This window comes from Aquarana catesbeiana, linkage group LG11 (assembly GCF_042186555.1).
Source record: "Aquarana catesbeiana isolate 2022-GZ linkage group LG11, ASM4218655v1, whole genome shotgun sequence".
Taxonomy (NCBI): Eukaryota; Metazoa; Chordata; class Amphibia; order Anura; family Ranidae; genus Aquarana; species Aquarana catesbeiana.
In genome coordinates, this window is record NC_133334.1 from 71,848,496 (window position 1) to 71,861,921 (window position 13,426).

Sequence of the window (13,426 nt, forward strand, 5' to 3'; positions counted from 1 at the left end):
TTCAGCTGCATGACCGTAGTAAACCATGGCCTCCTCGGCTAAAAAGGAATTACTGCTACTACCAATGCCGTTGATTTCTTGAGCCTCAGGAGGAATCTCGCTATGAGGGGAGTCGGAGGAAAGATGTAACCCAGGCGAAATTCCCAGGGGTGTTGGAGGCAATTCATCCCCTCTGCTGAAGGAAAGGGTATCCTTGTCAGGAATCTTTGGCATTTTGTGTTTTCCGGTGTTGCTGCCAGGTCTATCTCCGGTGATCCCCAGGTCCGGGATATGAGAGCATAAGCTTGGGAACTCAGAGACCACTCGTTGTTGGAGGCAAAATTCTTGCTCAGCGAGTCGGCCAAGATGTTCTGGACCCCCAGAACATAAACCGCCCTTAAGTCCGACAGGTTCAGCTGTGCCCATTCTAGAACAGGACAGACCTCCTGCATCATGGACCTGCTTCTGGTGCCCCCCTGCCTGTTGATATAGGCGACTGCCACTTTGTTGTCCATCCTCAGAAGGACATGCTTCCCCCTCAAGTGAGGACTGAAGGCCAGGAGAGCCTGAAATGCTGCTTTCATCTCCAAAATGTTCGACACTGAGTCCTGTGTCCTGAATGGTCAGCAGCCCTAAGCCTCGGATAGTGTGCCCCCCATCCCTGCAGACTGGCATCTGAGGTCACTATCTCTTGATGAGGTGTGATTATGTGCTTGCATCTTTTCAAGTTGTGAGGTCATGTCCACCAATGCAACAATTGTTTTACCACCTGAGAGATGGAGATCGGCTGGGACATTGACGTACCATTCCACTGGTGCAGAAAGGAGATTTGGAGGGCCTCAAGTTCCATTGTGCCCATTGGACCATTGGAATGGTGGACGCTAAGGAGCCCAGGATACTGAGGCATGCTCTGGCCGGTAACATTGTAGCTGAGATTGATCTCTTCACCCTCTGTATTAGGAGAGGGATTTTCTCCAGTGGAAGCTCCACTGTGTTCTCCCTGGTGTCCAGCTCGGCCCCCAGAAAGACCATTCTCTGTGTGGGATGGATGTTGCTTTTATTCCAATTTATCAGCCACCATAGGGACTGCAACGTGGAGACCAGAATTTCCCGATGTTGGATGAGAGACCCCTGGCCGTCTGAGAGAAGCAGGATGTCGTCCAGATAATGGTGGACCCTTAGTCCCTTTTCTCTCAAGTGGGCTATTACAGGCAATAGGACCTTCGTAAATGTCCTGGGTGCGGTAGAGATCCCGAACGGGAGACTTCGGAATTGGAAGTGCCGATGGTTTAGGGTGAAACGACAGAATTTTTGGAATTTGGTGTGGATAGGGATATGTAGATATGCGTCCTGGAGGTCGATTGAAAGCATCCAATCTCCCCGGTTTATTGCTTGGAGGATTGATTGTAGGCTTTCCATCTTGAACGTTTCTATCCGGATTGACCGGTTGAGGTTCTTTAGGTCCAAGACTGGACGAAAGTCCCCTGACTTCTTTTTTACTAAGAAAAGTGGGGAGTAGAAACCTTTGCCTCTTTTTGATAGCGGGACCTCCACTATTGCTTGCTTTTGGAGCAGATCTTGAATGTACTGGACTAAGGACAGCCTTTTTTCTTGGGAAGGAGGAAGTCTGGTTGAGCAAAATTGATCCCTTGGGGGACGACCTTTGAATGATCACCTGTGCCCGAAATGAATGGTGGACACTGTCCATGGGTCTATTATCATTCCCGCCCTAACCAGTTTGAACTTTGTGAATCTGGCACCCACTACCGCTGGTTGGGCGGGCGTACCTTCAAAAGGACTTCTGGTCATTGGAGGCAGGGGTTTTGGGTTTCTGGAATTTGAGGAAGGACGTCTGAGGGTTCTTCCAACTTCTTCTGTATTCTTTCCCGGGTCTATAGGATTTTGCATCCCTGTATCTCTCCGGGAGATTGCGTTTAAAGGGAGGCGGCCTCTGTTGTTTCGGTCTTCTGTCTGATGGGATGAGACCTGACTTCCCGCCGGTCACTTTAGAAATTGCAGTATCCAGCTTTGTCCCGAAGAGGTTTTCCCCGTCGTATGGAATTCGGCACCAATTGGATTTTGAGGCAGGGTCAGCAGACCAGGGTTTAAGCCATAACGCCCTTCTGGCCATTACAGCGGCTAGCATGGACCTTGATGCGGATCTAATAGTGTCCACGGAAGCTTCCGCCACAAATCCCCTGCAAGGCTAAGCTCTTGTAGGGTCTTAATGATCTGTTCTTGATCTGCGCCCTCAGCAACGAGTTTTGCAGTACCAGAAGACCAACTGGAAATAGCTTTCCTGACCACAGCCAGTGTCACTGCTGGTCTGCAGTCGCCTCCTGCAAATAGGTAAGCCCTTTTAAGATCTGTATCAACCTTTCTGTCAAGCACGTCCCTGAACGTCACTGCATCTTCAATGGGGAGCGTGTCTGGCTAGACGTATCAAAGATGCGTCTACTACTGGAGGGGAAACCAAAGGGGATACCTTGGGTTCCTTAAGCGGGTACAATTTGGTAAGTCTGTTGGATAGACTAATCTTTTTTTCGGGATTCTGCCATTCCTCTTTAATCAGCTCATCTAACTCATCGATGAACGGGAAAGCCTCCAGAACTCTTTTGAGATTTGGGAAATACTTCCTCTGTTTCTGCTGTACCTCCTTAGGTTCCTTCCAGTATATCGCTTCCTTGACCGATTTAACGAAATTTTCTATAAGCGAAAAATCAAATCCAGCTGATGCTTCCAGCTCTTCATCGTCCGACGGGAATTCTTGTTCCCTTGATGTACTGGGATGGGATGGTGAGGCACTCTGGGCTGCAAACTCAGCATCAGAAGTTGCGATATGCGGAGTAGGGACTCCGGCAGGTTCTATAGTATCCAGCTCTTTCTCCCTGGTGGCCTCATCAATGCATCTGCGACAAGCCAGTTTGTCTGGGAGGGCTGTGGCCCCACATACCCAGCAAGAGTTCCCAGCCAGGCGGGAAGGGTGCACGGAAGACTGGTGTCTACGTGCAGGGGATCTTCTGTGGTAGGAACGGCTATGCCTTGGGTAGGATCGGCTCCTTCTATGGCTTTCCCTGTGGCCTGAGTGACTTCTTCCACATGAGCGGCTTTGCCTATGGCTGGAGTGGTTTCTCCTGTGTGAGGTCTCTCTTCGCCTTGATTTGGACGATCTTGAGGACCTGATAGGGCTGACCAATTAGGCAGCGTTAGTATGATCCTGCTCTCTTTTTCGATCTTCACTACTTACCAATGGGAATCCCCCCACCCCCTTACCTATTAGGCTGATGGTGATCTGCTGGGGCAGCGGTCTCCATAGGAAAGGAAAGGTGATGCACCTGAGAGAGATACAGGAAGGTAAGAGCATGCAAAACAGACAAGAAAAAAGTGCATGGAGATAGGAAATCACTTACCCAGAGGGGGGGAACGTCAAGAGTGCAAACAGATCTGAAATGCAGTCAGAATACCTTCAGGAAACAGGAGGAGCACAGAATGACAAGCTGGAGCTTTTTAAAGTTGCCGCCATAACCGCCGAGGTCACGTCCCGCTCGCGCATGTGCAGTAGCGCCGCACCATGCTCGGCGCCATCTTGGAACCTAGCAAAAACGAAAGGACGCCCTGTGGCTGTGTACTGTGCATGCGCGGAAACTCCGAGACGCTCGGCGTGCTGTGGGGAGGCATAGAGGGACTACAATGCCCAGGAAAAACAAACACAGTGAAGAGAAATGTTTCCGCTGCACAACAACTAAGCCTGTTTAAGGCTTATACTGGAGCCGCAACATACCCCTGAGATCACCAGAGCGGGGTTCCTTCCATCTAGCTCATTTAGAGGCTGTACAGGTAAGGACTTCCACCCAGGAGAGGGTAGAACCTGGCTGGGGCGAAGCGGTAAGGGGGTGCTTCTTAATCCGTTCGGTCCTGACAGGTGAGAAAAAATAAGAGAATACTGGGGCGGGGGCCCTCTCTACAATTTATAGCTATATGGTCTTATCAGGTTGTGGGGGTGGAGTCACAACCCCAAAGTGTATGCTGCCATGATGCGACAGGAAAAGATATTATAAAATATTTACAACAATGTGAGGGGTGTATTCACTTTTGTGAGATACTGTAAATCCAATTGAGAATCTGTGGCAAGACTTGAAAATTGCTGTTCACAGACGCTCTCCATCCAATCTGACAGAACTTGAGCTATTTTACAAAGTAGAATGGGCAAACATTTCACTCTCTAGATGTGCAAAGCTGGTAGAGACATCCCCAAAAAGACTTGCAGCTGTAATTGCAGTGAAAGGTGGTTCTACGAAGTACTGACTGAATACAAATGCACGCCACACTTTTCACAGATTTATTTGTAAAAATTTTTGAAAATCATTTATAATTTTCCTTCCACCTTACAATTATGTGCCACTTTGTGTTGGTCTATCACATAAAATCCCAATAAAATACATTTACGTTTTTGATTGTGACATGAAAAAATTTGGAACATTTCAAGGGGTATGAATACTTTTTCAAGGCACTGTATGTAAGTGAAATATCTCTGTATCTACGAATAGTGCTCTGTGCAGATATTCTAGAATGAGCGCACATTGCTGTAGTAATTCTCTGCATTGGCCTTAGGCTGTACACATGCTTGACCTTGACTCATTCCAGGGAAATCAATAGGACTCTCTCACCTCTCTGTTGCTCCAGATCGATGGCGGAGGATCCCTCACTGAGTGGCTGAGGCTGGAGCCGGCTCTGCACAGAAGACTGCTTGTTCAAATGCTGAGGATGGGTTTGACTTTGGGCTAAGCATGGCATGCTTCTTTGTGATGGCTTCAACTGGTGCTCCTTATCTGTTCCACTCTTACTTTTAAACATTCCTGATAAAAAAAAAAGCATCTGTTATTATAAAAAGCCTATGTATAGAAGCTAAAAATATCATACATCAATTTATAATAAACACTCGGCTTCTACAGCTATCCGGCAGGCAGGGGAGAACAGTATATCCCCTGCTGTAAATGACAATGATAGGACATATCAATGTAAAGCTAAACTCCAGGAATATTTAAAGAGGTATTTACCACTTGCTTACTGGGCACTTAAACCCCCCTCCTGCCCAGACCAATTTTCAGCTTTCAGCGCTGACGCACTTTAAATGACAATTGCGCAGTCATGCAACGCTGTACCCAAATGAAATTTTTAGCATTTTTTTCACACAAATAGGGCTTTCTTTTGGTGGTATTTAATCACAACTGGGGAATTTATTTTTTGCTAAACAAACAAAAATAGACGGAAAATTAAAAAAAAAAAAAACATGTTTCATAGTTTGTTATAAAATTTTGCAAACAGGTAATTTTTCTCCTTCATTGATATGCGCTGATGAGGCGGCACTGGTGGGCACTGATAGGCTGCACTGATGGGCACTGATAGGCACAGATAAGGCAACACTGATAGGCACAGATAAGACGGTACTGATGGGCACAGATAAGGTGGCACTGATGGCCACTGATAAGATGGCACTGAGGGGCCCTGATGGGTGGCACTGATGGGCACTGATAGGTATTACTGATAGGTACCACTGATAGATGGCACTGATGAGCACTGATAGGTGGCACTGATGGGCACTGGTAGGTGACACTGATGGGCAACACTGTTGATGAGGCACTGATTGGTGACACTGATAGGTGGCACTGTGGGCACTGATGGGTGGCGCTGGTGAGAACTAGTAGGTGGCACTGTTGTGCACTGGTAGGTGGCACTGGCAGGTGGCACAGGTGGGCACAGATGAGCTGGCAGCAGCTCTCCTTGATCGGGACCGATGTCCCTCTGACAACCGCCGGTGATCGGCTTTTTTTTTTCTCCTCATGCTATCAGTGCAAGGAGAAAAAATAGCTGATTACTGGCTCTATTTACATCACATGATCAGCTGTCATTGGCTGACAGCTGATCACATGGTAAGGGTCGGGATTGACCCCTTACTCCGATCTGTGATCAGCTGAGTCTCATAGACTCACTGATCACAGGGCATGCCACGTGCCCCCTGCAGGGGGCGTGCAGGCCGCTCGAGCACGGGAGGACGTCTATTGACGCCCTCCCGGTAAAGTAGGTCCGTGCTGTAGCCGTCATTCGGTTATAGCGCGGATCTGAAGGAGTTAAGCCCAAAACCAAAAATGTCATACATTGCAGCTTACCAATCATTAGATGTGATGGCTGCATTAGTTCTTTCTTTTGTTTAGCTTTTTACCCCTCTTTTTTTTATCACCTGATGATCTGGTCAGTAACACAGCTCCTGTATTAGTGAGACACAGCTCTGGAGGAATGAGAACAGGAGGCACAGCAGACAGCAGCATTGTCAATTTTGGGGTGGGGGGTTTAATGTATTTAGCAGATTTGGATACAGTCACAAATTGAAGCCAAACTCCAGCTCAAACTTTATAATCAGTTACAGCAAGCTGTTTTATTTTTCCGTTTGGGATAAAGGTTTGAAATAAATATATAAAAGCTGATCATTGTAAGCAAGCCTGTCAGTGTCAAATGGTCTGTCTCATTCCTCTAACTGCTACATCTGCAAGAGTGCTGCAAGGGTTAAATGTCTAGTGCAAAAAATACTTTTACTTACCTTATCTCTTGCTCTGCAGGCTTCCTACTTTTTGTGTGACCAATCTCCCAAAAGCCACATCTCTTTAGTGTGCAGGAGGGAGCTTATCCCTTTCTAATCACCTTCTAACCACAGGCCAGCTGCTGACAACCCTGGGCCAGCTTCTGCAGTGGATCAGCTAGGGCTAGGCCCATTTAAAAGAGGTCTTAGCCCTCATTCACATTGGAATGACTTTTCATGTGATTTGACCGGTCAAATCGCATGACAAGTCGCACCCTATTTTGCCGGCAATCGCACTGTTCAAATCGGTGAGATGCTGACTTTGCGGTGCCGCATCGATTTGAAAAGTAGTGCCTGCACTACTTTTGGCAATTTTGGGTGCGACTTTCATAGACATCTATGCATGAAGCTGCACAGATGTCTTCCTAGTCGCAACCGAAGTCGCACTGGCATGCAGCTTTGAAATTGTGCATTTTCAGGTGAAGTCGCACAATTTCAAAGCCGCAGTCAATGTTAAAGAGGGCTTATACTCCTAAATACATGTAGAGCTACCACCTCAGGGGCCGCTGAGTTTTCTGGGTACCTTGTTCACTACTGAGCCCTGAGTGGAGTGTTGCCCCTGCTAACACCACCGAAATGCCTTGGCCAGGTGACTCCGTGGCTATCACACAAAGAATAATCACGTATACACTGGTTAGATGAATATTTAACTTGTATTAATGTCAGGAACATGGCAAAACAGGCAAAAGAAAACAATTGGCCTTCCAAATGGCAAACCATCAACAAGAAAAGGCAATATAACACAATACAGCACCACATTCGTCCTGCAAATCTGAAGATTTAAACATGAGCTTCCAAATCAAGAAATTATTCCCAAGTAAGCGAATGAGATGAGAAGAAAAGAACAAACACAGGGCTAGATCACTTGTGGGCTCTCAGTGAAAAGAGTCAGGGTTTAACTCTAAGGAATTTAGGCAAGTCAATTTTCAGCAGAATATCCCAAGTACATGAACAACTCTTCTGCCGGCTACTTGGGGCCCTTCTGTTGGTGTGCAATAGAGTTGTAGTTTTTTATAGGAAAACTGAGTTGTCCAAGGGATGGTAATATAGCTAATAGAGTTCCACTTTAATAAACACTGGTAGGGTGAAGAGTCACTTTACAGATGTCAGATGGTAAAAGAGATTGCTTTAGAAGGTAAAGGGGAGTTAAAAAGATTTTGACTGAAGCATGCCACTTTAAATGGAAACCAGTACTTGACATACCAATTTCTTCCTTGGATAGCTCAAATCTGAAGTGGTGTGTCTGTAGAATTCGTGCCTAGCAGGGAAGCAAAGAGGTGAAACCTGGTATCCTGCAGGCAGTGTTGATAAAGGCAGTAAAGAGGTTGGACTGCTGCACTGGATAGGTTATACCGTCTGTTCCTAAACATATAGGTCTGTACTGTAGACTGTTTTAGACTCTAACAATTGAATGCAAACAACAGGCTTGAGTGCAATGGCAGCACAAGTTAAGAACCCTCTCATCCGGTCTCACAGCAAAGCAAGGTGAAACGATGACCTTCTATTTGGAGGGGGCCCCCCTTTGTCAGTCAACCTGCAGGGCTGTGTAGATGGCAATGACTCAGCCCACCTGCCCTCATATTCCGCTAACCTGTCTCCTGATGATGAAAAGCTCTCTCTCTGGCGGCTCTGCAACCTCCAGATCTGGCCTGGGCCCATGTGGATTTCCTATGCTCTCTCTCTCTCACATCCGGCCTCCAACACATTCTCTCCTATCCTCCCCCGTTTTTCAGGGCTTTTCCCTTTTTAAATGCTCCCACCTCTTTAACAGTCCTCTTGGTCCAGTTCAGCTTCAGCTAATCTGAACAAAAGAATCCTGCTTACAGCATACAAGTCCCAGAGTCCCCAGTAGCATTGTGTGATAACTAAGGTGCAAAACACTGAAATCTTGTGGCTAAAAACAGTTCTGCATAACAGTAACATTATACAGTGTTACATACAGTATGTAGATCAGGGCCAGCTTCCACTGACCAGGAACAAGCATGCAGCAACTAAAGTCAGAACGTCTGTTCTGCACCAGATTAGTAACTCAGAAAGCACTTAAAATGATAATAAACCCTCTTTCAGCAGCTGATTTAATCAATTACTGAGCATGCTGCTTCTTTATCCCTCAATCCTTGCAAATATAACTTTTTATGACAAAACATGTAGGGTGAAGCCTAGCACGTGATGTCAACGCTTTACCAGAACAGGGAGGAGTGGACGCCATTTTCTGGGTTTGAAACTTCCCTAATCAAACCTTCATGTTGTTTCAACTTGGATTTATGTGGGTGGCTTTTTACTCTTTAATAAATTTAAATGTATAAGCATATTGCATTATGAGGAGGCTCTGTTTCTTCCCTTGAGATGCATATATTATGGATCCAGTTCTGTGTGTTATATACTGGGAAACTACCTCTGCATGCTGTTTGACCATCCTGATCTGGAGGGGCTTAAGGTTGGATCTAACAGCTGATGGACTGGACCGTCCGTTGAGCCATCGCTGGAGCATTACTGCATGTTTTGACCACCTGTAATAGGGTGGTCAATCACATTTGGTAAGAGGCTGTGTATGCTTCTGTTGGAGGTGGTGGTCTCCTGCCTGGCATGAACGCAGTTCCAGCACCTACAGGACTGAATGGGGTGCTGGTGGGTCTACTGATGCTGGCTGCTGGGGGATCATTGAGGGGATCCATTGTTGTGAAGGCTCTATTGTTGCTAGGGAAGTCTGTTGCTGCTTTTGGGGGATCTGTTGAGGGAGGGGTCTATTGTTGCTGGCTACTGGATAATCTATTGATGCTGACTGCTGGAAGATCTACTGTATTGCTGCTGGCAGGGATCTGTTGTTGTTGGGGGGATTTTGTTGCAGGGGTTCTATTTTGGCTGGGGGGGGTCTATTGTTGCTGGGAGTATCTATTGTTTCTGAGGGGGTATTTTGTATCTGGAGGGGATCTATGTTATTGCTTTTCTTGTTATCATTAACAAAGTCCATACAAACTATTTAGCACCACAAGGTGATGCTGATGGCTGGGCACCGATGAGGCTGCATTGAAGGGTACCGATAAGGCTGCATTGATGGGTACTGATGGCTGGGCACTGATGAGTCTGCATTGATGGGCACTGATGGCTGGGCACTGATGAGGCTATATTGATGGACACTGGTGAGGCTACATTGATGGGCATTCCAATGCCCATCAGTGCAGCCTCACCAGTGCCCATCAGTGCAGCCTCACCAGTGCTCATCAACAAAGCCTCACCAGTGCTCATCAACACAGCCTCACCAATGCCACATGTGCATTATGCTCTCCTGAACCCAGCGCACTGTGCATTATGCTCTCCTGAACCCAGCACTATGTGTATTACGCTGTCCTGAAATCAGCACTCTGTGTATTACGCTCTCCTGAACCCAGCACTCTGTGTATTACGCTCTCCTGAACCCAGCACTCTGCGTATTATGCTCTCCTGAACCCAGAGCTCTGTGTATTGCACTCTCCTGAACCCAGAGCTCTGTGTATTATGCTCTCCTGAACCCTGTGTTATGCATTCCTAGTTTTATTGAACAATGTCCCTTTAGGACCCTCCCACTGTACAGTTTGGCCACACCCACCCTATAACGTGCCATACCCCCCCGCAGGAAGGAGGGTGGGAGGGTTCCTGCACCTATTCTCTGAAAAGAAAAGCCCTGGGCCCAGCAGCCCCAAAAGAACTGGCCATGCATGGAAAGCAATGGACTGACAGGCAGAGATCTCCCCTGGCCTGACTGGTCCTGCATAACGCAAGTACCACCTGGGCTGGGTGGCGGGACTAATAATGGGCACCATGAGCAGTCCTAATGCCGATGTAGGACTCTTACACCCCTGAAGCGCCTGAAAAGCTCTTCAAAAGCACTCAGTGTTTTACTGGCAGTTCAGAAGCACCTCAGTATGAAAGGGGCCTGAGCATTGGGCCTGCACCGCTGTACCCTTTCACTTTCACCTCAGGATGCACACCGACTCACAGCCCTTAAGGCCCACCAAAATCCTAAGCACCAGGCCCATAATGCTCATAATCGGGCCCTTGGCACAGCAGGAGCCAATCACGATGTCTGCTGGGACCCACCGATCATTTGGGACAAAGGCAGGACGGCAGTGTGCCTATGTAAACAAGGCAGACCACTGTTCTGTGAGAGGGGAATGTGCTGATCCTGTGTTCCTGCTAAGCAGGAACATGGATCTTTACATTCCCCCAGTCAAAGCATGCCCCCCACAGTTAGTAATCACTCCAGGCATCTCAAGTTTTCTGGAAGGTGCGGGAGACTCACGCATTTCTGCGGCAACTCACGCACACCCGCAAGCGCCTCCCAATCTCCCTGGAATGATCGGTGCGGCGGGGAACAGCTGTGATCCCTGATCTATTTTGTATAGATTTTTAGCTGACAGCCACTTCTCCTCCGGCCCCCTCCATGTCCTTCTCCGCCCTATTCTCCTCCGGCCCCCTCCATGTCCTTCTCCGCCCCCATTCTCCTCTGGCCCCCTCCATGTCCTTCTCCACCCCCGTTCTCCTCCGGCCCCCTCCATGTCCTTCTCCGCCCCGTTCTCCTCCGGCCCCCTCCATGTCCTTCTCTGCACCCCCCTTGTTCTCCTCTGGCCCCCCTCGTCCCCTGCATCCAGCTCCCTTCCTCTTCTCTCCCGCCGGCTGCGGGGGGAACTAGTTAATGGACACAGCGAGCGAGATCGCTCCTGTGTCCTGTAATAAATGAGCAGAGTAAACTGTTTACTCTGCCCAGTATATGAATGGACAGGAGTGTCTGTCTCCTGTTCATTCATCTTTAGTACCGAGAAAGGGACTGGGGAATGTGTGTCCTCAGTCCCTTTGTCTGTCTCAAAGGGGAGATTTCAGGGGTCTGTTTAGATCTCTGACATCTCACCAAAGCCCCCCAAAAAATATAAAAAAAAAATTGTAAAAAAATTCTAAAAAAATGAAAAAGGGTAAAAAAATAAAATAAAAAAACTACTGATACCACTCTCCCCTGCCCTACCAACGCTGTCCACTGCCCCAACCCCCTCCCCCCAAAAAGCATTGTGAAAAAAAAATGTAAAACATATTTAATTGTAAAAAAAAAAATCAATTATTGAAAATAAAAAAAAACTGTAATGTTGTAACATATGGATCTGTTTATGCATATATAAATATAATGTTTTGTTTTGTTCTGTTTCGTTTTGAAAGAGATTTTTTGATGCATATTTACATCCCTACAGTTGTCACACATCTATCCTCTGAAGATGACTCACTGGGGTCGAAACGCGTCAGTTTTTCCAACCTAGATTTTATGCTACTATATCTTTGTTGCCCATGGTTGATTGTACTGTACACTGTTCCCTGTCATGGGTAGTGCTTTTTACCAATTTTGTACTCCAGTTCATGTCCTGACTTTTTAAATGTCAGAATGTTTAGTTAACTTTTGTATCAATAAAACACCTTGATTATCTACCCTACTTTGAATTGTATTATATTACAATATTGGCTGCATTAAAGCCCCGCTAGGGGTCTTCCATTTTTCATATGCATCTTTTGGGGTGCGCAGCCCTTTCGTCTGTACTCCTCAGAGTGTCCCCTTCTTTATTATAAAAAAAAAACTACTGACACCGTCCACATACCACCCACCCCTACCTCCTTTCCTAGAAGCACTGCGAAAAAATAACAGTGCATATTTTTTAGCACTGATCACTGTATTAGTGTCACTGGTCCCCAAAAAGTGTCAAAAGTGTCAGCTAGGTGTCCAATTTGTCCACCGCAATATTGCAGTCCTGCTATAAGTCGCTGATCGCTGCCATTAGTAGTAAAAAATAATAAAATAAAAATATAGCATAGTTTGTAGCCACTATAACTTTTGCGCAAACCAATCAATATACGCTTATTGTGAATTTTTTTTTTTACCAAGAAATATGTAGCAGAATACATATTGGTCTAAATTGATGAAGAAATTAGATTTTTTTTTTAATTTTATTGGGAATGTTTTATAGCAGAAAGTAAAAAAAAAAATGTTTTTTTTCCAAATTGTTATTTTTTTATTTTATTTTTTTTTACTAGTAATGGCGGCGATCTGCAATTTTTATCGGGACTGCGGCATTATGGCGGACACATCGGACACTTTTGACACATTTTTGGGACCATTGCCATTTATACAGCGATCAGTGCTATAAAAATGCACTGATTACTGTAAAAATGTCACTGGCAGGGAAGGGGTTAACACTAGGGGGCGATCAAGGGGTTAACTGTGTTCCCTGTGTGTGTTCTAACTGTAGGGGGAGGGGACTGACCTAGAGGAAATGACAGATCGTGGTTCCTATCTATTAGAAACTCACGATCTGTCACTCCTTGAAGAACAGAACAGGGATTTCTGTGTTTACACACACTCGTCCCTGATTTGCCTCTCGTGCCCGCGACCGCTCGTGGCCGGCGGTCATCGTGACTGTCGGCCATGAGCATTGGCACCCCCCTGAGTGCAGCAGGCACGCGCGCGCCTGCTATCCCGCTTAAAGGAGCCGACGTATAGCTAGGCGGGCTCGCGGGATCGTTCCGACCTGCCGCAGTATAATGACGCCAGTTGGTCGACAAGTGGTTAAGCTAAAAAATGCTCAGGGCTTAATAATACTTTTCTTTTGCAACTGCCAGGAATCTAGCTTTTTCAAAAGAACATGTCAATAGCAACCAACATATTTTCTCCTTTTATATAAAAGAAGAGTAGATGAACAGCATGCACGAGGGTGGATGATATAATGGGGCACACAGAGTAGATGACCTCACTGAGAAGAACACAGCAGATGGGAGACACAGAACAGACCTGCTGGGTGA

General features: G+C 46.6%; 1 protein-coding gene across 1 annotated transcript in view; it reads right to left on the bottom strand.

Annotated features, from left to right (window-relative positions):
• ANO3 (anoctamin 3) overlaps positions 1-13,426 on the bottom strand; it is a 620,027-nt gene that overhangs the window by 423,818 nt on the left and 182,783 nt on the right. Inside the window, exon 2 of the mRNA XM_073604550.1 lies at positions 4,647-4,835. Within this exon, the coding sequence (XP_073460651.1) occupies positions 4,647-4,835 (189 nt within the window). The remainder of the gene's footprint in view (positions 1-4,646; positions 4,836-13,426) is intronic.